Genomic DNA, 22454 nt, shown 5'->3' with positions numbered 1-22454 from the left:
TAAGTCCTGGGCACTAATTCATGACATCATACCATCTCCCTCGAAAGGTGGGAGTGAGAACTGATAGCAGCAGCGCACTGTGATATTAACACAGGAACACAGGAGACCTGAACCGAGGGTGGAGTTTACTTCTCTGTGAAATGTTGCCCGTGTGTTTTTCAGTGCGACAGTGGAAAGGAAAAAGAAACAGACTTCGTTCTTTCTCAATTGCCAGTGCTTTTGACAAACTGCCTCAGAGAAACCCAGGTTTGCATAACTCTGGGGAAGAACCCGTCTTCAGCCCCAAACGCTTGCTTGCTCGCACCCCAGCCTCCGCTGCTTACAAGGTCAGCGACGGGGGACTTTTTCCTGTTCTGTTTTTCCACCTCCACTTGCATCTTGGCCATTGGCTTGGCCATGGCAAGGGCCATTTTGGCTTCGGCTTGTAGCTTCTTTTGCCTCGTGAGGAAGTCCATGTCATCCAGGGATTCCGACTCCTCCTCAGTCGTGTCTCTATCGGAATAGGAAGAACTCTGCTTGCTCTGTGAAGGAAGAGAGAGCAGCTTCAAGTTTCACCCCAGTCATTGAGCACTCAGGAAAGGGGGCTAGCAACTGAGTCCTTTCTCAGCACGGCGGCTAGGGTGTGTGTGTGGGGGGGGGCGGAGTGTATGTGTGCGTGGGGTATGTGTGTGTGGGTGCAGGTGTGTGTGGGTGGTGGGTGCAGGTGTGTGTGTGTGTGTGTGTGTGTGTGTGTGTGTGTGTGTGTGTGTGTCCTGGGAGCAATTCCACTACCTACTTGATCTCACTGCGGCCAGTCAGTCACAAGATACCTTAAAAAGGGCCTGTTTAGAATGATTCTGCTTTGTGCACAAACAGAAAGAGTGGTGGAAGTTATAATGGGTCATGTTCAATTATGGAGCCCAGAGCCAGGGTCAGAGACGGTCTTCTGAGAGTCGGCATCTAATGACATGTGCACTGTGCTCAGAGACCAACACGACTCTGCTGATCAATGGTACAAAGGTACAGCACGGTGGGGAAAACATTCTAGCAGCAAGCATTCAGATTATTCGTGACTTCTGGAACACGTGAGAAAGATCTGCGCTCCTAGTTCTAAGTCCAACGGGGAAGGATTCCTTCGCACATATGTGTATGTGTGGAACAGAGCTTCCTCACTGAGCCCTGGTCAGCTCTGAACTCATTATGTAGCCTAGGCTGACTTTAAATTTGTGATCCTCCTGCCACAGCCCCGCAAGCACACGTCACCATGCCCACCTTCCTTTTATAATCTCTAAAAGCGTAAGTGACTTCTCTCATAGTCGATAACTTTAACAAGCCTTACTTATCCTCATTGTGTCTTTGATTCTGCAGTCAGTCACTGTCAAATTCTCGAAGCCTGCAGTCCCGAGATGCTTCCTTTCCCACCCCCGGAATGGCTGCTCCTGGGTCACCACTGAGGGAAGAGGGCCACGCCCGAGCCGGCAGCGGCGGCGGCCATGTGGACTTACCATGGGCGACAAGGGGGTGTCCAAGCTGGTCTCAGTCTTACTGTCGTCTGCATCGCTGTCCTTGTCGCTGCTACTGTCGTTGACAAAACATATCTGGAGGTTCATCCCACTCTGCAGTCTGGGCAGAAACAAACAGGACACCCGTTCGACTTAGCTGTTCGGTATCTGGCTGTAGCTCATTAAACTGAGTTTACTAACAGAAAATAATCATTGTTCTTCGTGTGGAGAAGTAAGTGATCCAAATCATTCTACATTTCCTGGTTGTTGAGACAGGGTTTTGCTGTGCAGCCCAGGCTGGCAATCCCCGCCTCAGCCTATTCTCTCCTGCAAACAGGAATCTTACGAGAGGACCTCCCAGGATTCTACTCTTTTTTCCACATCAGTCTGGTTTTAAAGTTATATGTTATAGCACCCCGTGAATAGCAAACACATAGTTGACACATATACAGAGATGCTCTGTGTTTCCAATTCTGTCCATCAAGATGAAAAAGACTTCTTCAGCCAATAATGTGTGTGATGTTATTTAGGATTCTGTTTAAAAGGACAACCCAGAGATGCTCACTAGAGCCAGTAGGCCAAGACTACAGCTCTCTGCAGAAAGTCTCCTTCCCCTCCAGTAAGACAGGATCACTTGAAGGAAACGTTTACTAAAGCAGTTGCCAAACGCCAACAGAGAAAGCTCACTCATGTCTCTTAAAGATGAAAACATCGCATTCTCGTCAACCCCAGGACATGTAAGGAAATCCCAAGGTGTTCAGTCTTAGAATACCTGTGCTTCTGCACACCTCCTCCCACACCCAGCAGTTCGAGACCAGCCACCTCTCCAGAGCTCATTACATCAGGATTCTGAAGGATGCTCTTGGTAGTGGAGTCAGGAAGGGCAAACGCTGGCGATAAACGTGGCCAGACCATGGGCTCAGCTCTAGGTCCTGACCGGCTTTTGAAAGTGAGCCACATTTGGTGGTTCTCAGTGTCTCTAATACCCCAGTCTTGTGGAGAAGCAAGTCTCCTAGCGGGGGAGGCTCCTGTGGCAGATGGGACCACTGTGAGCCAGTCTAAGCCAGCTTTGGGGCAGAGGATACCGAATTTGCTCTGGTGTCATTACTGCCACAGGGAGCTAATCTAATACCTGACATTTGTGTATGCCTTTATTTATTTTAATGATGGAGAAACTTTGCACGCATTGCTCCTATGACTGATTAAAAAATGTTTATTTGATTGAAAACACAGGATCCGCCCATTTGGCCTGCATTGCATTTAGGACAGGTATGTACTGCCACCTATTGTTAAATTCTATAATCACACAAGCTCACGCTTACTTATTTTCCCTTCAAGAAAAGGTAGCCGCTCTCCAGTATTATCAGCCTCTTTCAATCTTCCCAACACAGACAAGGAGCCCAGGCCCAGGGCTGCAGGGAACTGCGCAGGCCACAGGTTCTGAGATGACCGTGGATTCCCGATCCTGAGTGTGTTCAGAGCTCGGCATGGGGCAGGTGCTCCGTACATATGAACTATTTTCTTTTTTCCACTTTCTGGAAGCTGGGCAAAGGGATGGAGACCCTTGGAGCCAATACGGCCTTCTAAAGGGACCTCCCGAGTCCCTAACACTCCTCACCCATTCCCAGCCACCCCGATGCAGTCAGCCCTTTGAGCTGTCTGTAACTAGGAAGTAGCTGCCCTCCAGTTGTGCTGGGACACCTTCAAACTTTCTCCATCAATGTTCAGGTTTCCCTCTGATCCAGACAAGTCGAATTCAATAAATTTGTGACATCTGTAGTTTGTCTAAAAAGTGGAACCATGCAATTTCTAACAATAAAACCAAGATCTACAGTTTGGAAGGCGACAGCACAGACGGACGGAGAAGGGCTAATCTCACCTGAACCTAGGATAACGCAGCATTTCCTAGATATGCACAAGGCCTCAGGAGATCCTAGATATCTGGCTGCTGGAGATAAAGATTGCAAAAACATAAAACAACCAGCAAACAGCACCACAAAACCAAGTTAAAGATGCCCAAGGACAAATAACTTCATTCTGAAGAAAATGCGATTAAAATTCTGCAGCTCTGCTCCAAACCGGTCAACCAACCCCCCAAGGAGCATCTAACCCGGGAGAGGTATGAGGAAAGACTTAGCAGTTGGGGGAAGTGGAGGAACGCCTCAGGTACAAATTCAGAAAACCCCCTTAGTAGCACAGTAATCCCGTGGGAAACTGAAGGGCGCTTGGGCGGGTCGGGGTGGCTTGTAATTCCTTACAGTGGTAATCGCCAAGAATGTTACTCGAAGGAATGATGTGACATCATAGCTGATTCAGAGAGGGTTTTAGTAAAGACATCTTAAATGGGCTCCCGTTTCAAGAGGGATTTGTTTGCCTTTAGCCTTTAATCGCATTTTAGGAGGGAGACAGCTCAGGGTAAACTCAACCACAGTCCCTAAGCAGAAGACTGGCTGTGGGATGATGGGGGCCACTAGGTCTTCTGAAGGCCTCTGTGCCACGGAGATAATCCCCATTCCAGTCTTGCAGCCTGGCAGTGAGATATGCAGCTGTCTGAAAGGTTTACTTCTGAAGACTGCACTTCCCTGGGTCTCCAGCCTCATGCTGCCTTACTTACAAGTACCGTAAAGTTCACTCTGGGTCTCTGCTTCCTTGGTCTCTCAAGCACAGTACCAAGGGAAAAGAATATTTCAAAGTATCCCATTCAGGGTCATTGGATGTTCTAAAATAGATTTATTTGTGTGTTTGTGTCTATGTGAGTGTATATACACAAGAGTGTGAGCGCCTGTGGAAGCCATAAGGGGGTGCCAGACTCCTTGAAGATGGAGCTGCAGGCATCCGAGGGCCACCAGAAATGGGTGTTGGGATCTGATCTGAACCATCGCACTAAGTCCTTAATTGATGTTCTGAGTGGTACTTAGCAGAACACTGCACAGAAACTCCATTGGTAATCTGTCTTGCTGGCTGATGGCTGGGTGGAGGGGAAGGGGAATCGCATGGGGAGATTCAGCTGCCCTGTCTTCCAGCCAGAAGACCAGCTCTTAGAATAGGGCTGTGCTGACTTCAAGTGCAGTTGTGAGGAAAGGAAAAGGAATTGGCATACAGATCAGTGGTGGAACACTTGCTTAGGACGTGCAAGGCCCTACGTCTGATTGCTAGTGCTGGGGGGGGGGGCAGTGAATTTTAATTTTATTTCATTAAAAATACAGATACAAGACTAGGGTTCTCCAGAGAGAAACAACTTCATGGTTCTAAGCTTTGCTGGTGACTTCCAGAAGGGCAGAAAAGATGGTAAAGCAGGTCTTGTCCTTGGTGTTAGGCTGGGGTGATTAAGGGCTGGTGTGAGCTCTGAAGCCCAGAGTTTCTCCTTGTTTTCTGGTTCCAGAAATGAGAATCTGGCTTAGGCATCAATACACAAAAAATGTAAGATTCTGTGTGTGTGTGTGTGTGTGTGTGTGTGTGTGTGTGTGTGCTGAGTGCACATGTGGAGGTCAGGGGAGGTTTTCCTCTATCTCTATTTTATTCTTTTGAGTCAGGGTCTCTCACTGAACCCGAAGTTTTGACGAGGCTGGCTGGCTAGTGAACTCCCAGGTTCTACCTACCTTCAGGCCTCCCATACTGGAGTTGGAGACACTGCTGTCATGCCCAGCTTTTATGTGGGTGCTGGGGATTTGAACTTGAGTTTTTATGCTTGCACAGCAATCATCCTCACTCACTGAGCCATCTCCTCGACCCATTTTTATGATTCTCTCAAGATTTCACGGTCTTCTCTTGTGCCCTTACTCTGCCATCACTCTCTGAACACACTCTCCTGCTGGTGGATGTGTGAGTGATTCATCTCAGAGCTCAGAACCAAAGCTCCAGGAACACACGAGAGCTCTTTCTGACAAGAGCAGTCAAGGGACCTTAGTGACCTCTAGTGGACTGCAGATGCTTAAGTCCAACACAGATGGGCAGAGCTGCCCAGCTAATGGCAGGCTCCCGAGCAGAACTAAACACTTACCTTGTGTGCTACTAATGGCCGTGCACTTCATTATGCATCATCATTGTGGCGATGGGTAAATGGCTCAAGGTTGCAGAACTGGAGATCACATGCTGGACTTGTGATTTTTTAATCCAGTGGCATTTCCCCCATGCTACTCTTAATAGTGGGTTTTAATTTACTAGATCCTGCCTGTGTCTGGCAGCGTAATTTTACAGGGCTCATGCCTCCTATTGTTGCTCATAGTTCCAAGGGAATTGTACAGCTTCACTCAGAAAACAGAGCAAGAAAGAACTTCCATATGCCTATGGATTTTGAGCTTGCATTGCTCATTAACTGTCTACAGCCAGTGAGGCTTGTGAGTCACAGCCACGCTGTGCCATTCATAACTCAACATCTCCAACTAGTTTGTGGCCAAGCTGGTAGAACACATTATTTCCATTTATTTGAATGGATCTTTGATGCATTATTCAAAGGTTTTATACATAATGAATAATCACCCGTATTTTTTCATGCCATTTTTCCTGTTTCATATTGATTTCAAAGGGGATAGAGCATAAAATATGGATTATAACTACCCAAGGGTATGTATAAATGCATTTCATTTTTCTGGGACTACGTCACAGTGAATGTGAGAACAACAGAGTTTTGGGTAAGCTTTAGCTACACTCTGTGTGGGATGGTGGCAGGTCCAGAGAAGGCACCACTGCTTTATAAAGAACTGCAAACTACTTCTCCATCCCACAGTTTGCCTCTTTCTTTCCCCATTTTCTGTGCCTTGTAGACATTTACCTTGAGAACTGGACAAATTCCTATTGATGTTTTAAAAAATGGTGAAAAGGAACACGGTTTCTACTTTTCCACATTTGTTATGAAAATACAATACTATGTCTTATTTTATTCTAGCAGGATTGTGTAAACTTCTTCTTGCTATGAGGTATAGTTAAGAAATAGGAAAACACTCGATTGGAGTGTTTAAAAATCATTCTGTCTATGTACCAGCTACAAATGTTGCTGGTTCAACATATGGCATCATCATACAAAAGCATTGTAAAGGATTTTCTTAAGCATGTATATAGAGAAAAGAATTGCTTGATTGTTCATCCATCCATCCATCCATTCATTAATCCACTCATGCATGCATGGATCAGGCAACAGCTCCAGAAGCTCTGTAGCACCAGCAACCCAGTGCTGAGCATCTTCTGTCCCCTTTTGCACAGGGCACACACTTTCTAATTTGCTACAGTCCTACTATGCTCTATTGGTTTTTATTTAGATTACTTCACTCGCTCCAGTTTCTTGTTGGACCCTACAAGCATTTTGTGGTTCTCGACCTCTAAAAATGGAGGCATGGCAGTTAAGTGAGGAATCAGAACCAGGTCTTCCAACAGGTAGCAAGTGTTGGAGTCATCGATCAGAACGTGTCAGTAGAAGTGTGGAAATACACACACTGGAAGGGAACTCAGAAACACTTGGTGGACTCTCCCTATTCCGTATATGTGCAAGCAAACACTTTTGCTACCTGGACATTAATAAAGCAAGGTATTAGCCAGGAATGTTAGAGCAGAGAGCTTCAGGTGAAAGGAAGTCAGGCTGGCGGAGGGATGAACTCAGGAGGGAGCAGAGGACCACCCTCCAGTTCTGTGTCCAGAGAAGTTAACGGGTATTTCTAACTATGTGCCAAAGAATGGATTATTTGATGGGAGAACGGGCCAAATTGTCCTGAGCGGCATCTTAAAAGGAAAAGGATAACTCTAAAAGCAGAGGACATGTAAATGACCACGCAGGGTTTTCCTCTACAAACCCCACAGACACTTCTCCCCTTTCTGCTTCCATCTCTTAGGTCTAGTTCTTAAGCCTGCTTTCTGTCCATGCTCAAAGCACGGCTAGCAGGCTGCCAAGGCCTCATGGTCACAGAGTCTTCTCAGTGGTTTAAGCAGCTAGTAGAGTAGGGGCCTCCATCCACCAGCTTTCCTTTGGAAAAACATCAGCCTGCTTCCTAACCGGGGCTCCAGAGAGCTGTAAATACCTGCATCCCTCAGACAGCTGTCGGGCCTCACTCCACATCAGTGTCAGTTCCCTTCACTAACGACCACTTCCCAGTAATTGAATTTGGAATTACAGGATTTTAATGTCAGGGAAATGTATTTTCGAGAGAAATACTCTCTGCTATGAATGGAAGGCTAGAATGGGCCCTCTTAGGATAGTAGGCACAAAACAGCCATCTCCCCCAGATGTCAAATGTGGCCTGTTTTCATCTTAATTGAGTTCAGATGATTACTAAGCAGCCTATTTATGAAATAAAAAGTTACCATTTGTGAGCATCTATTATATGCCAGGCACTTTACCTACCTCACTTAGAAAGGAAGTATGGAGTGGGGACCTTGCTTTACATAGGAAAAACAGGCAAAACCGCACAAGGTCACAGTTGTACGTATTCTCCCTCTTGAGGGGTAGGGCACTTAAAGAAGGGCAGAATGAATTCATAAATGAGAAAAAAAGAGAAGATAAAAAAGAAACAAAATTAACCCAAAATGAAACAGAAAGCTGGAAACTGAAATGCCTAAGAATAAAAGACTAAATATGATGAGCTATTGCTCAGCTAGCAAACACACACACACACACACACACACACACACACACACACACACACACACTGGAATGGCTGTGAAAAAGGCTGAAATGTCCCGATATAGTCTTAAATGGAAAAAAAAAAACCGCCATAAACAGTAGCTATGATTTCAATTTTATAAATAAAAATGCACAGGTAAGGGCCAGTGCCGTAGCTCTTCGGGAAAAGTCACCTCCTGCTGAGCCTGATGAGTTCAATCCCCAGGACTCACGATAACGGAAGGAACTGACTCCCAGGAGTTGTCACCTGACCTCCATACACGTGCCATGGCACACCTGTGCTCCCCACCCCACAATAAATAGATAAAATGTAGTATTTTTTTAAAAGTATACGAAAGGTGGGAGGAGATACACTTAAGTACTTTTGATGGAAGACATTGGGTTGACATTAGCTTGTCTCTCTTGAAGGCCTCTGAGTTGTCATGTGTGGGCCCTTGGCAAGAATTAAAAAAGGAAAAGGAGAGAAAGCGAGAGTTGGTGGTTGAGCTGTGCGTTGGCGGAAAGGTGAGTGGGGCTCGGCGTTTGACGGCTGCAGGCTGACTCAGACCACACCGAAGAGGGCCTGTGACGCACACATGAGTCAGCCGGAGCTCTGATTCGGGCAGGCTGCTGTGGATAGTGGGAGATGGTACGTGGGCAGCCGGGAAGCCGCTTCCTTGTGAGTGAGCATCTCCGTGGACAGGCTCTTCCACTCACCCACGGACACCCCTCCCAATCCCTGCCCTCCTCCTCTCCTCCCTGCGCCCGCAGTAGACCACAGACCCTACCTAGGTCATTGTGTTTCTCTAAGACAGCCAGTCCACTTACTCTGCTCAGCCCCCGGACCGAAACAAGTCTCCAGCAGATAGCTGCCAGAGCCACGCAGGGTAAAGACGCAAGCTTTCCTTTGTCAGCGGTCTAAGTGGCTCCTGAGAAAGTACGGCAGAGAAGGGTCAGTGCTTGGTGACCTTTGAGATTAACTGGATTAGTCAGATTTGTTTGTTTGTCTCTGGTTTGGGTAACGGGATGAAACCCAGAGCCTCACTCACCCATACCAAACTCCAGCTCCACTGAGCGCCATTCTAACATGTAGATGAATACTTCAAGTTATTTTATACTTGTTGACACGGAAACACAGCTTTCACCTCTTTTATGATCATATTGAGAAACATTTAGAAGTTGCTACTGAAGCTTGGCTCTATAGTAAGCTTTACCTTAAAAACAGCCCTTTCAAGGCTAACTCCTGGGGGCTGAGGAGATGGCTCAGTGGTTAGAGCCCTTCTTGTTCACGCAGAGGACCTAGATTCTGTTCCCAGCACCCACCCACGCAGCAAGGGTGTCACTGTGGGGACAAGCAAGGCCCTGGTGCTACACGTGGTGTAGGTACAAGGAGAGTTCAACTCTGATGTGACAAGTTCCAGGAGACGGTCACCAAATGATAGTGTCTGTCCACCCTGACAGGAGCGCTGCCCTCATGAACTCAGTGCACAGTTGTTGCTGACACATGAGCTGTATATGACAAGCCAGTCAGCACTCTAACTTGCAGGGGAGAGGGGGTGCATGAGAACCTACCCTCAACGGAGAAGCTAACAGGTGAGAAGCTTCAGGGGCTTTTGTTACGGGCGTGGCCCCTGCTAGGCTGACCATACCTCAGTGGATGTCCCCCACCCATGAGCACAGGGGCAACACACATTGGGCTCTGTGGATTATTAAAACAATAACAACAAGCACAAAGTTGGGAGGGGTGAGAGGTGGTGAGCAGCTCTGGAAGGAGTTACAGGTAGAAGAAGGGGACGAATGGGATCAAAATAATTTGTGTGACATTCTCAAAGAACTGATAACCGCATATAAAAAAGCGTATGTCCAAATAAGTCTAAAATAGTCCGCAACTAAAATCAAAATTCTAAGAGCCGAGAGGGCATTTAATTGGCAGTTTGTTTTTGTTTTTTAACTTTTCATGTGCTATATAATCAGCAGTGTGTGGTAGCAAATAAAAATGTAACAGAAATAACGAGAGAGTAGAGAGAGACCAGGCACTCTTCCGGGTACTTCACTCACCTTCTCATAGTTACCTCAGGGAGAAGGCGCAGCGATTACCCCCATTTTACAGATGAGGAGGTTGAGGCACAAGTAAAGTCATCAGCAAGTGCTACTAAGTAGCAGCCAGGGTTCCAAGTCAGGTCTCCTGGCTCTTAAGACCCTTCGAGCTACTTCCTTCCTAGTGACTGACTCAACAATGCTCTGAACAGTGGTTGGTGCAGGAGCACTGCTTTGAACACAGAGAGGAGAGACGTCATTTCTTTGTCCTCTGAGAGGGTTGTGGGAGGACGAATCTTCGAACAGTTGATGAGAGGCACCAGAGCCTAGAAGAATGGGGTACTACGATGGAAAGGCAGGAATCTTTTCTTTTAATGGCGTTTTTACCGATACTATTTATTTATTTATCTTTCTACTTAACTGTGGATCTATTTATACATCTGAAAAGACACAATAAATTATGGCCACCAGATGGCCCACCCCCATAATCTGTTTAAATAGTATCACGTAAGGGCCTGTGTTCTCAGTAAAAATATCTTCCATGGGTTTCACGCATGTGATCATCTGTGAGAGAAAACTCTGAAGGGCACAGGGAAGTTTTATAAGATTGAACTAAAGGATGGTGTCGGATGGGGGTGTGGCGCAGTTGAGCTAGTTGGTTGAGCTCTTGACAAATAAGCATGAGGCTCTGAGCTCGGTCAGCAGCAGCGACAGAGAAGAAAGGATGCTGTTAGACCTTAAGCCAAGCAGCTCACTGCTGCCAGTGGACTTCTCTCCTAGTAGCAGCATTTGCACACCTCAGGCCCAACCCACGTGCGTGACCACCGTCTAAAGGGAGTGCAAATGCCACTGATGGTATCATGAGAACATGTCAAAGATTATGCAAAACGAAAGCTAATACCTAGAAGCTCTTCTAATTAAACATTCAGCTGTCCACTGAAGTCAATTTTTATTATAACATATAGCCCTGTGCCCACCCCCAGCCCTTTCTGAAACAGCTCAGGCAATTGAATTCTCATTGTTGATTAAAAAAAAAAAATTCATAAGACAGGGTACAGCTGGTTATGCCTTTAGCAAGATGTCAAACTCAGCCTGCACAAAATTAATTGCACCTAATTAAACTGGGGTCATTGGCATTATTGTAAAGCAAGGCTATTTATTAGACAAAGAAAATTTCACAAATACCAATTTGCTTTTCTTTCAGATTTGTGAAAGGGAAGAATTGCTTACATAATTAAATTTGTTTTGCTATTTTAATCTTATTACTTCTCAAAAGATCCACTTTAAATCCTGCCTCGCTTTTGAAATTGCGTCATATTTGAGAATACTAGAGGTCTCCTTGAAACAAGGCATTCAGAAAAAGTCAGGGTTCCTGTAGAGTTCCTGGTGACTGTACAAAGAGAAGTAAAAGCAGATACAGAGCCACAGTTTGCTGTGATGCTGGTACCACCAATGTGAAGACTTAACAACAACAACAACAAAAAAACCAAACACAGACACACAACAAATTAATGGAATGTGCATGGGATTAATGTGAAGTTTTAGCGATGCACCATGCATTACAAATAAGTCACTTTAGTAAGCACTTCTTATTTCAAGGAGGATGCTGCACGGTGAGTCTCGGTACACGTAGACAGGTCAGCCTTTCTCTCAGGCTGGGAAGACACAAGCCACTCCACTTAAGTCCAGGAAATTATGCAAAAATTATTACTGTTAGATTCAAGATAGTGATTCATTTTCCTGGCAAATGATGCTGGCTCAGTGTACACACACACACACACACACACACACACACACTCAAAGCCCCTGTGAATCTCTTTTCTTTAAAGCCTCCTGGGTTCACTTTCATGGGTCTGAATTGGCCCTGCTTCCCGCCCTCCCACCCAAACAGAGAGGAGGTACCAGGTGTTTGTTATTGGCCCCGCTTCAGCCATTCACCAATAAACAGAGAAGACCAAGAAAGAAATGAATTTTGATTCGGGGATGTTGGGCTGGTTGAGATAAGTAAACAGTAATCATTATTCAAACCAGCTGCTCAAAAACACTCTGGGGAGTTTTTTTTTTTTTTCATCATACAGCCTGGAGGGAAGGATACAGCTCGTCTAGGCTACTCGCTCTGCAAGAGCAATAAAGACGGTTTTTTAGGATGCCTTTATACTGGTGTGTGTTAAAGAAAACCCATTTTAAGGTAAGAAGACAGTGAAAAACTGGCCTTCTCTGTGGTTACTGTGAGGGCAGGAGAAGAGAGAGGAGGGAAAGTTTTCTTTATAATGTTGGGTTGGGCTGTAATGTTTGAAAAGGATAGCTTTTCTAGATGCCTATTGCTAATGACCTTTCCATCTTGTGTCCTTGCAGCAGCTAGGCCTGCTCCTGTCCCCTCAACACTAAGCTATGTACGCTCAAAATGTGGACACAGAACAATAACTGATCATTAATATGGCCAATGAAAACTTCTATCGGGAAGCATTATACTAGTAGTAAAAGCCAAGTTGGGAGTGATGGTGTGTCTGTACTCTGAGCACACAGGAGACTGCAGTTGGAGGATGGAAAGGGGAAGGCCAGCCTTGGCCTTACAGCAAGACACCCAGCCCCCCACACACAAGAATATTATTAAACTTCTTGGAAATCTCATTTCAAAAAATAGGTAATCCACTTTCCTTATTTCCTATTAAGCAGTTAAGACCTTTTTCAAAACGATAAAAGAACGACGACGAAGATCATACAGTTTCAGTTTAAGAAGGTGATTATGTCTGGATTAGCAAATTTTGAAGGAAAATGTGACACTGTGGATGCCACACTCCAGTACTAGTCAGGTCTAATGAGCTGTGTTATGCAGCAATATCCAACGTTCTCTGGCTATAGTATTAGGCATAAAATGTCTTTATGGGATTATTGTAAGCCTAGCTTACATTTAACAGCTTGCCACTTTTTAAAGAACTGCTTTAAGAGAGCTAACACGGTCTAGAAAAACCTGGCAGTGCTGAATCCTGGTGGACCATGCAAACTTGAACTTGAAGTTTGACACACTCAGACTTTCATACTCCTTCAGAATTCCTCGCGTACTGAATACGACTAATGTTTTGCAGGTAAATTCACATCCTTTAAAAAGCATAAGCATGAAGCAGATTGGTTTTCCAAAGATCCCATTCACTTCAGTAGGTCCTGCCTTAAAAAGCAAGCTTACACCTTCAGAGTCCAATACTTGGGATGCTTTGGACAGGGTCTGACTCGGTAGCCCCATCTTGCCTGGTGCTTACTATATTGGCCTCAAATACTCTCTAATCTTTCTGCCTCAGTATTCCCTGTGCTGGGTCTATGTTACCATGCCTGGCTCCGTGCCAATTAATCTTAAATCTGACACTACATTTCATATTGAGGACTGAGCTCTTCAGGGTAGTAGACTCATTGACAGGTCTACCTGGTTCTGGTTGTTTAACTAACCCAACACATCTGCTCTGGTACATTTTGGAGTACTGTACTGCTGAGCTGACATCCTCAAATACTTCTGTAAGAGGTAAGGAATTTCCAGCCTAGTAAAAAGCTTTTGGGATGACTGATAGCTATTGGGGTGGGGTTTGGGAGGGGTGGGAGGGGAATAGAGAAGGTGATGGAAGATAGTAACCAGAATACATTATAAACATGTATGAAATTAACAAAGAACAAAAGTAATCAACAGAAACACAAAGAAAAAAATATATCCCAATAGCCTAAATGACCACATGTTATATAACAGGGTTATATAATAGTGACTGAGCTTTCCTGGAGTCCTTCCCTCCCACACTATGGCTGACAGGGGTGATGATGGTCCATCATAGCAGATTTTCTATTGACAAGACAAAGTGATGTTTCTTAGAAACATTTAGGATCCTTATTAACTATCATCTTGAGGGGAACTAGAAAAGTCATCCTGTTCTCACAGATGATGAGCTCATCTCAGAACAGAGATGAGTCCATCTGAAAGAACAGGCTATTAATAATCTCTCTAAGGCAAGCCAACAAGCGCAGCTTGTTATGTGCTACTGCGAAGCACATTTGTGTTTGCATAGCTGTCTCCAGGGGCAAGAGGAGTCAGTGCTTTTCCAATTTGGCTCTGCTGTAAGTCTCAAGTGCTCTGGGAATTCTAGGGAGGGGATGGAGAGAGGCACCAAAGGGTGGGGAAGGTGGAAGAAGGAGAGATGGAGGAAGCATTTTCTGCGCATCAGTATTCCAGGCACCCCAATTCCTGGCCTTCGGTCCTTCTCCATCTGAGAAGGAACACTTTGTTTTACATATGGGGTTTCTTCATGGAGTTTTATTTGACAAGATACGTCTGCTGAAGTCAGGGGTGGTGACTCTAATCTCAGCACTGAGAGGCAGAGGCAGGCGGCTCTCTGTGAGTCCAAGGCCAGCCAGTGGGACACAGTGAGGTTCTGTCTTAATAAAAAAACCAAATCAAGGCAAATACTGAAAGCCTCCATGAGACTTAACCACAGCATAGTTCTGAAATCCTACTAAACCAGTATCTGTTGAGGGAAGAAAGACACAAAGGAAAGGAAACAACAGCACAAGAGTATGAAAAACTTTAGAAGGTAAAATGAAACAGACAGAGAGCAATTCAAGTGCTTCTTCAGACTGGCTGGTAGGGGAGGGACACAAATCGATACCACAGAACCCCGCATTATCAGGGGAGCACGGTAGAGCTGTGCACAGACTCAGGACTTGAAGGGGCCACTCAGACCAGCTCTCTGCCTGGCTAATCGCTGGCCTGGAAGAATCAGGAAGTTGATCGTCAAGCCAGAAGTGCTCTGGACTGGAGCACCTAGACATGTGCTAACCTTCCAAGCCTTCCCTTCCTAGGTTATCAGACACGGCCAGACAGGCTTACGACTCCTCACCGTAAGGCTGGAAGGTTCTTTTCTATGGTCAGTCATAGGCCAAGAAAAAAGACCAGTAGATACTTTCAATTGGCTGCATTCTGGTGAAAGAGTTTGGTCAGTTCCATAGTGAAGATCCCCATTCATTTGTTCAACAATACTCAGAGAGTCTGCATTACTTCATGTGGTTGTCTTGGTAACGAACACAACAAAGATTTGCTTACCAGTACTTTATACCTGAGTGAGGGCAGAAGACACGGAACGGATTTAAATATATTATATAATGTCTTAATAAGAGTGACAAGGACTAAAGAGAAAACCGAATCAAGGTAAGTGGATAAAGAGGATAAGAGAGAAAATGATAAGAACATGTGTGTTTATTTTTAATAAGGCCATCAAGGAAGGTCTCCCTGAGGAGATGATGTATGTTAAAAAAAAATCCAACCCATAATATAAGACAGTAAAATAGCCTTTATTATCCTATATTTAATGATTATCAGATGGAAAGTAAAATAAAGAAACTTACGGAGAAAATCACGGGCAATATAAAGCTCAGTCAAAACTATTTGAAACAGTCAAACTAAAACTTAAAAAGTTTCACTGAAATAAACAACTCTAACAATTCTGAAAGTGTAAAGAAAATGGGGAAATACCTAGAAAAATCCATCTCATTAGAACTGACTCAAGAGGGCCGGGGAGACAACTCAGCGGTCAAGAGCACCGGCTGCTCTTCCACAGGACCCAGACGCAGGCATACATACATGCAGGCAGAACACTGTCTACATAATCAATCAATCAATCAATCAATCAATCAAATAACCCTTCCAGAGGACCCAGACGCAGGCATACATGCAGGCAGAACACTGTCTACATAATCAATCAATCAATCAATCAATCAATCAAATAACCCTTCCAGAGGACCCAGCTGCAGGCATACATGCAGGCAGAACACTGTCTACATAATCAATCAATCAATCAATCAATCAAATAACCCTTCCAGAGGACCCAGCTGCAGGCATACATGCAGGCAGAACACTGTCTACATAATCAATCAATCAATCAATCAATCAATCAAATAACCCTTCCGGAGGACCCAGACGCAGGCATACATGCAGGCAGAACACTGTCTACATACTAAATAAATAAATAAATAAATAAATAAAATAGCCCTTCCAGAGGACCCAGACACAGGCATACATGCAGGCAGAACACTGTCTACATACTAAATAAATAAATAAATAAATAAAATAGCCCTTCCAGAGGACCCAGACACAGGCATACATGCAGGCAGAACACTGTCTACATAATCAATCAATCAATCAATCAATCAATCAAATAACCCTTCCAGAGGACCCAGCTGCAGGCATACATGTAGGCAGACACTGTTTACATAATAAATAAATATATAACCCTTAAAAAAAGTGACTCAACAGGGCAGCAACGGGATGTCCAGGAAGAGCCCCAGTGAGGGCCCAGCATCGACGGTGTAGCTGAAACCAGGGGACTCGACCCAGACCAATGATTCTTTGTGATGAACTTGTGCACGTAAAGATGTATGGATCAAGGGCTTTACTGCGCGACCCACTGTGTCAAACTGCAGCTTCCATGACCACAGACTTTCTCTTTCTTCCTTTTTTATCTTAAATTTTATTTTGAGGGCAGATGCGAGGGTACAGGAGATGGATGGGATCGAGATGCATGATATGAAAGACACAAAGAATCAATAAAAAAAGAAAGTTTAAAAAAAAAAGTGAAAAACAGGTACAATCAAGAATTTATTATGTACACAGTGTTTTGCCTGCATGTGTCCTTACAGGCCAGAAGAGGGCACCAGATCTCATTACAGACAGTTGTGAGCCACCATGCAGTTGCTGGGAATAGAACTCAGGACCTCTGGAAGAGCAGTTAGTGCTCTTAACCTCTGAGCCATCTCTCCAGCCCAATCAAGTATCTCTTAAGGAATACAAGCAGTTGTTGAAACAGACACATACACCCCAGACCAACGCAGGTGAGTTCTACCAACCTCACAGAAGGAGATCATTACAATATCATGTAGACATCCAGGGGATGAAACATAAGTCCCAGCCCATTTTTAAGCCATATAATTCTAAAATCAGACAAAATATTTTAAGAAAAGAATAGAAAAGACCCATGTCAATCATGAATATAAATGTAACAAACTTAAGCAAGATATTAAAAATAAAGAATATGAAAAAAAGATTATTTATCCCAATCAGCTTAGGTTTATATTGGATATGCAAGGACAGTTCAACGTTTTGAAAATCTATAATGTACTTCACTGATTCACTAACAGATCAAGATCAAGTGACAAAGTTATTTCAGCAATGAAGAAAAATCATGTGGTAGTATTCATCGTCCACTTACGACCAAGGTTCTTTGTAAATTATTAACACAGGGGAACATTACTAATTCTACACAAAGAATAATTAGATATGACATATAATTAACGTCACTCTAAAAAGGCGACTGAAGAAACAGTCTACTCAGTATGAGGAGTGAGCTAATGATTCTACCCACTGTGATTTCTAATCTTCACTGTATTCAAATACCTGTCAGGTACAAAAGAAACAGAAAGAAAACAGAGGCCAGAGGCTGGAGAGAAATCAATTGCGCCACTGCACTTGGTAAAAGAGATTGTTTACAAATCCCCAAAGAATCTTTGTAACCCACAGACTACTATAAGAAATTACAGAAGTATTATTGGCGATAGTAAAGTGAGTATAAGACCCACTGGTGGTGTAGCAAAGTGGTAGAGCATGGCCTAGCACTCACAGGACTAGGTTTGACCCCTCCCCCCGCCACAGGAAGTGGTGGAAGGGAGGTTGGCTAGCTTAAGAAGTTAGTTGCAATTCTTTCTCTTTGGCAGCAAGGAAAAGAAAGCTTTATTACAGGGAATTTAAAGAGTCAAGACAGGAAGTCTCTAGAAATAAGTCTAACAAAACACGTGCAGCATCTCTAAATGGAAAAACACAAATCCTTATTTTCAAAAAGACTTCGTAAATGGAAAGATAGACCGTGTTCATGGATAAGAAGATTTCATACTGTGAAAATGTAATTCTTCCTAAATTGGTCTATACACAGATTCAATGAGAATCTTAAAAAAAAAATCTATGAAATTATTGAACTTTATTAGATGATTTAAATTTATATGGAGGAATAAAAAAACAAGATGTATTCTCTCATTTTATTAAAAGCATTAATTTTCTTTTTTGTCTGACTGAAAAGATTAAGGGGACTTGACTATCCAAACATTGGGATGGATGTATTTTGAAGCTATAGTAATTAAAAAATAAATAAATAAAGTTTTGGAGCAAGAGAGAAATAATGAAATAAACAAGTAAAATAAATATTCCCATGATTGTAAAGCACAAGCAGGAGTGATCTGAGAGATCAGTGAGTGGAGGAGGTAATTAATTAATTAATTAATTATGTTTAATGTTTAATGCAATAGTTTATGTAGCCACTTTTGTAATGGTGGGAATTGGGATGTTTTGGAATGCTTGCTGCTGTCACATGCTGCTCAGAAACTCTTTTGTCCATGTCTTCTGTACAGGTGAGAATTTCTCTTTGATTTGAACATAATAAAATGGTTGCTATAAAGAGAAAGAAGAAAGCAGTCTTCTCTCCCATAACTTGTAAAGAAATCAATCAACTGATTACAGATTTCTAAAAAACCAACACTTTTAACCTTTGGTAGGACTAGCAAATATCTACTGGACTATGGGTAGAAATAAGATTTTGTTTGGCTTTTGAGACAGGGTTTTCTGTAGCACAGGTTCACCTTAAACTTGCTATCTACTCAGGTGGGCCTTGAGCTCTGACCCTTCTCCCTACACTTACTGTGGGCTGGGATTACAGGCAAGTGTCACAATGACCAGTTAAGTGCTGTGGATATCGCTCTATATAAATAAAACACTGATTGGCGAGTGGCCAGGCAGGAAGTATAGGCGGGACAAGGAGAGAGGAGAATTCTGGGAAGTGGAAGGCTGAGAAGTGGAAGGGAGAGACGCTGCCAGCCACCGCCATGACAAGCAAGATGTAAGGTACCGGTAAGCCACGAGACACGTGGCAACTTATAGACTAATAGAAATGGGTTAATTTAAGATAAAAGAAGTAGATAACAAGAAGCCTGCCATGGCCATACAGTTTATAAGTAATATAAACGTCTGAGTGATTATTTTATACGTGGGTTGTGGGACTGTGGGGCTTGGTGGGACCTGGAGAGAAGCTCTCCAGCTACAGTTAAGAAAGATTTCTCACACAAAATTACAGGTAACACTGATGAGGAAAGAAAATTACTTATATTAAAATCAAGACTTATAGTTACAAAACACATAAGGAAGTGAAAAACAAGTTACAAAAAAGATATTTGCAATGTATATTTAGGATTCACAATATGAAATATTATGAGTAATATTAGGATTAAATAACCTTGATAAAGAAAAGCATACATATGAAGAAGAAGGAGGAGGAGGAGGAGGAGGAAGAAAGCTAGAAATTTGAAATAAGACACAGACTTTTCACAAAAGAGGATATGCAACTAGTTAACAAACACGAAATGCTGCCATATTCCTATTTAACTAACAAATAGTTTTTCAAAGATAATATGAAGTGCTGAAAGGTCTCAGGGGCACGGGGTCTCTGAAAGACTCCTGCTAGGAGAGTATCCTGTGACCACCATGTTAGTAAATGATTGTCATGATCTCATCAGTCTGAACATTCATGTATTTTCCTCATAAATCCACCCTCACGTGCACACTAAAGAGAAATTCTCCAACCTGTGCAGAAGACATGAACAAGAGGGTTTCTGAGCAGCATGTGACAGCAGCAAGCATTCCAGAACATTCCAATGCCCACCATTACAAAAGTGGCTACATAAACTATTGCATTCACTCAGGAGAGTAGACTGTGGAATTCAAAACCACGCATGCATGGGCAGAGAGTCCAAAAGAGCCAGTTCCTATTCACGTCAAACAGCAGCGTGCCTCCAGTAACTCAAACATGTTACATGGCTCAGGTGAAATAATGTCTGCTCTCAAGAACACACACATTTGATAGTTAACTGATCCTAAATTGTGCTGTAACTACAAAGGGAGAATGAAAGGAAGAATGGAGGGCGTGTCTGTGGGCAGAATGTGATAAAAGATAAATCCCAATTTTCTTATTTTCTTCCCTCTTTCCTTCCTTCTTTCCTTCCTTCCTTCCTTCCTTCTTTCTTTCTTTTTTTTTTTTTCAGAGACAGGGTTTCTCTGTATAGCCCCGACTATCCTGGAACTCACGCTGTAGACCAGGTTGACCTCAAACTAGAAGAAACAATAGATGGCTATTTGAACTAAAACCTGAGCACATAAGCATTTTATGTAGAGATATGTAGGTAAACACCCAAATTAGCAGCCAAGGAGCTGGAGTGTACTGCTTCTGCTGAGCACAACAAGATGCGGGTGTGTGTGTGTGTGTGTGTGTGTGTGTGTGTGTGTGTGTACACACACATTACAATACACGGTCCTGTACATTATAATAGAGCAGGGTATGGGGGTCAAGGAATGATGAATATGGTCACTGCCACCTTCATGGATAGATGTAAACACACATTTGATTAATATGTAAATGCATTATATCAAACTGCATGACGTGTCTCACAAATATATTAAACACACCTGATAAGAACACATAGGTATGAGTTTACAAAGAAAGCTTCCCATTTGTACCAGATGGATGTAACAGTGTGCCAAGACAGGTGGGGCTTCTAGATAAGACATTCTGGCCCCCTGGGGGTGGAGCAGAGATCAAGAGCAAAAATCTGTAAGGCCATGCACAATGACCCAGTCCCCTCATTTCACACTCAGGAAAGTCAGGACGAGAAAAACGAAATGAGCTGTTATTCTCATTATGTAAAGTAGATTAAGACAAAGCTGCAAGTCTCCAGGCCAGAACGCTTTCTGCCACAGCCACCAGGAGGTGAAAGGCCAGGGGGCAGACTAACTTTCTAGCTCCTGAGGGCAATACTGGAAGAGAAGGCCAGTACTCAGCTAAGGAAGAGATGCCTTAACATTCCATGGGCAAACCAGGGTGTGCTCTTGATACTCCCACCTACCTGTACTGCTTGGAACACATGCACTCGTGTGAGCATGTGTCTGTCTCTGATCTCCGCTGATTTACAGGACTCTCCAAGCACCAGACAAGGCTTAGTAAAATCAGACAGGGCAGGATTAGGTAGATATTGGGTTGCCTAATTCTGGGTCTCCCATGAAGCAGAGATACAGCAATAATCTTCTGGTTGAATGAATGCAAGGCGTTATCATTTGTTGCTAGCTCTGGGCTTAATGTTGTCATTATATGCAGTACTTACATAGGGCATGTTTGCTTTCGGCTCAAAAGACAGAGAACCAGACGTGGTGGAGGTGGAGTGGAGGGAATCAAGGAGTGTTGGTGGGTCTTACTACTCCCTTCATGGAAACAATGTTCTATATGCTTTCATCGACCGCTTGGAATGTAACACTTGAAAATTATCTGTTAGTGGGAGTATCCACTAATCAAAGTAGCCCCCAGAATGGAGGCATGGTCCTCATCTAGGAGTGGTATAGAAATGGAGGGTTTCAAGCTCAGCTGAGACACACTGAACAAGAACCTTCACCTCAATTCCCCAGGCGACATATGAACGTGCTGAAAGTTCACAAGCCCTTTCTGTTTTCCTGGCAAAATTGGAACCTTAACATATTTTATTTGGAAAGGAAAGCTATGCAAATTACCAATAACCTCTTGAAAGAACTAATGATTAAGTGAGTAATGATATCCTATAATAAAGACCAAGAAAAAACTACCTAGCAGACAAGTTAAGAACAGTAATAAACACTGAACGATCAAAGTGAGAATTATATTTCTCATGTAATGGTATTCATTACAATCAAATGTATTAAGGGGGGACTCTGGGTGACTTTGGGGCTGCTTTGTGAGAAATCTGATGGTCTGCCACAGGTGGAAGGTATCACTTGCTTAGGCTTGTGGCCTGATCACCCATCCCCCAACACTGTGAAATCAGTGTTCTCTTCAAAGACCAATGAAATATAAAAACGTCACCTCCCGTCACTGGGCAATGGGCCATAGCAACAATCACCACTGAAAATAAAAGAACACACAAGTGGGAAGGGGTCTGCCTAGAACCCTGAACTAACCACAAAAGGACACAGGGCTGTCATTTATTAGACCTACAGGTACCACACGGTACACATCAGAAAACCAACTCAAAAGCGCACTCACCTTGAGGAAAGGCTGGGCTTCCCGCTTTTGCTACAGCTGGTGTAGATTCCGGGACCATCGTCAAAGAAGCTTCCAAGGGCCAGCTTCTGTCTGATAGACTCTCTCTCATTTTTTTGTGCCTAAATTTTCAAGAAAAAAAAAAGTGCTGATCAGTGGGCAGACACATCGCAAGCATAGGGAGTCCACTTTGCTAAATTTCTTGGACTGTAACACCAG

The 22454-nt window shown here is 43.7% G+C and overlaps 1 protein-coding gene across 4 annotated transcripts in view; it reads right to left on the bottom strand.

The window, feature by feature from the left end:
* The window catches only part of Schip1 (schwannomin interacting protein 1), a 163503-nt gene that overhangs the window by 9651 nt on the left and 131398 nt on the right, over positions 1–22454 (bottom strand). For 3 of the 4 annotated variants that reach the window (XM_059265463.1, XM_059265464.1, XM_059265465.1), the window contains 3 exons: positions 22239–22357; positions 1485–1602; positions 324–521 (listed from right to left, as the gene is read on the bottom strand). In XM_059265463.1, the coding sequence (XP_059121446.1) occupies positions 324–521; positions 1485–1602; positions 22239–22357 (435 nt within the window). Of the gene's footprint in view, positions 1–323; positions 522–1484; positions 1603–22234; positions 22358–22454 lie in introns of those variants that run through there. The other variant, XM_059265466.1, reaches the window with a different exon arrangement.

Source organism: Peromyscus eremicus, chromosome 6 (genome assembly GCF_949786415.1).
Source record: "Peromyscus eremicus chromosome 6, PerEre_H2_v1, whole genome shotgun sequence".
Lineage (NCBI taxonomy): Eukaryota > Metazoa > Chordata > Mammalia > Rodentia > Cricetidae > Peromyscus > Peromyscus eremicus.
This window is presented reverse-complemented; position numbering and strand designations above follow the sequence as displayed.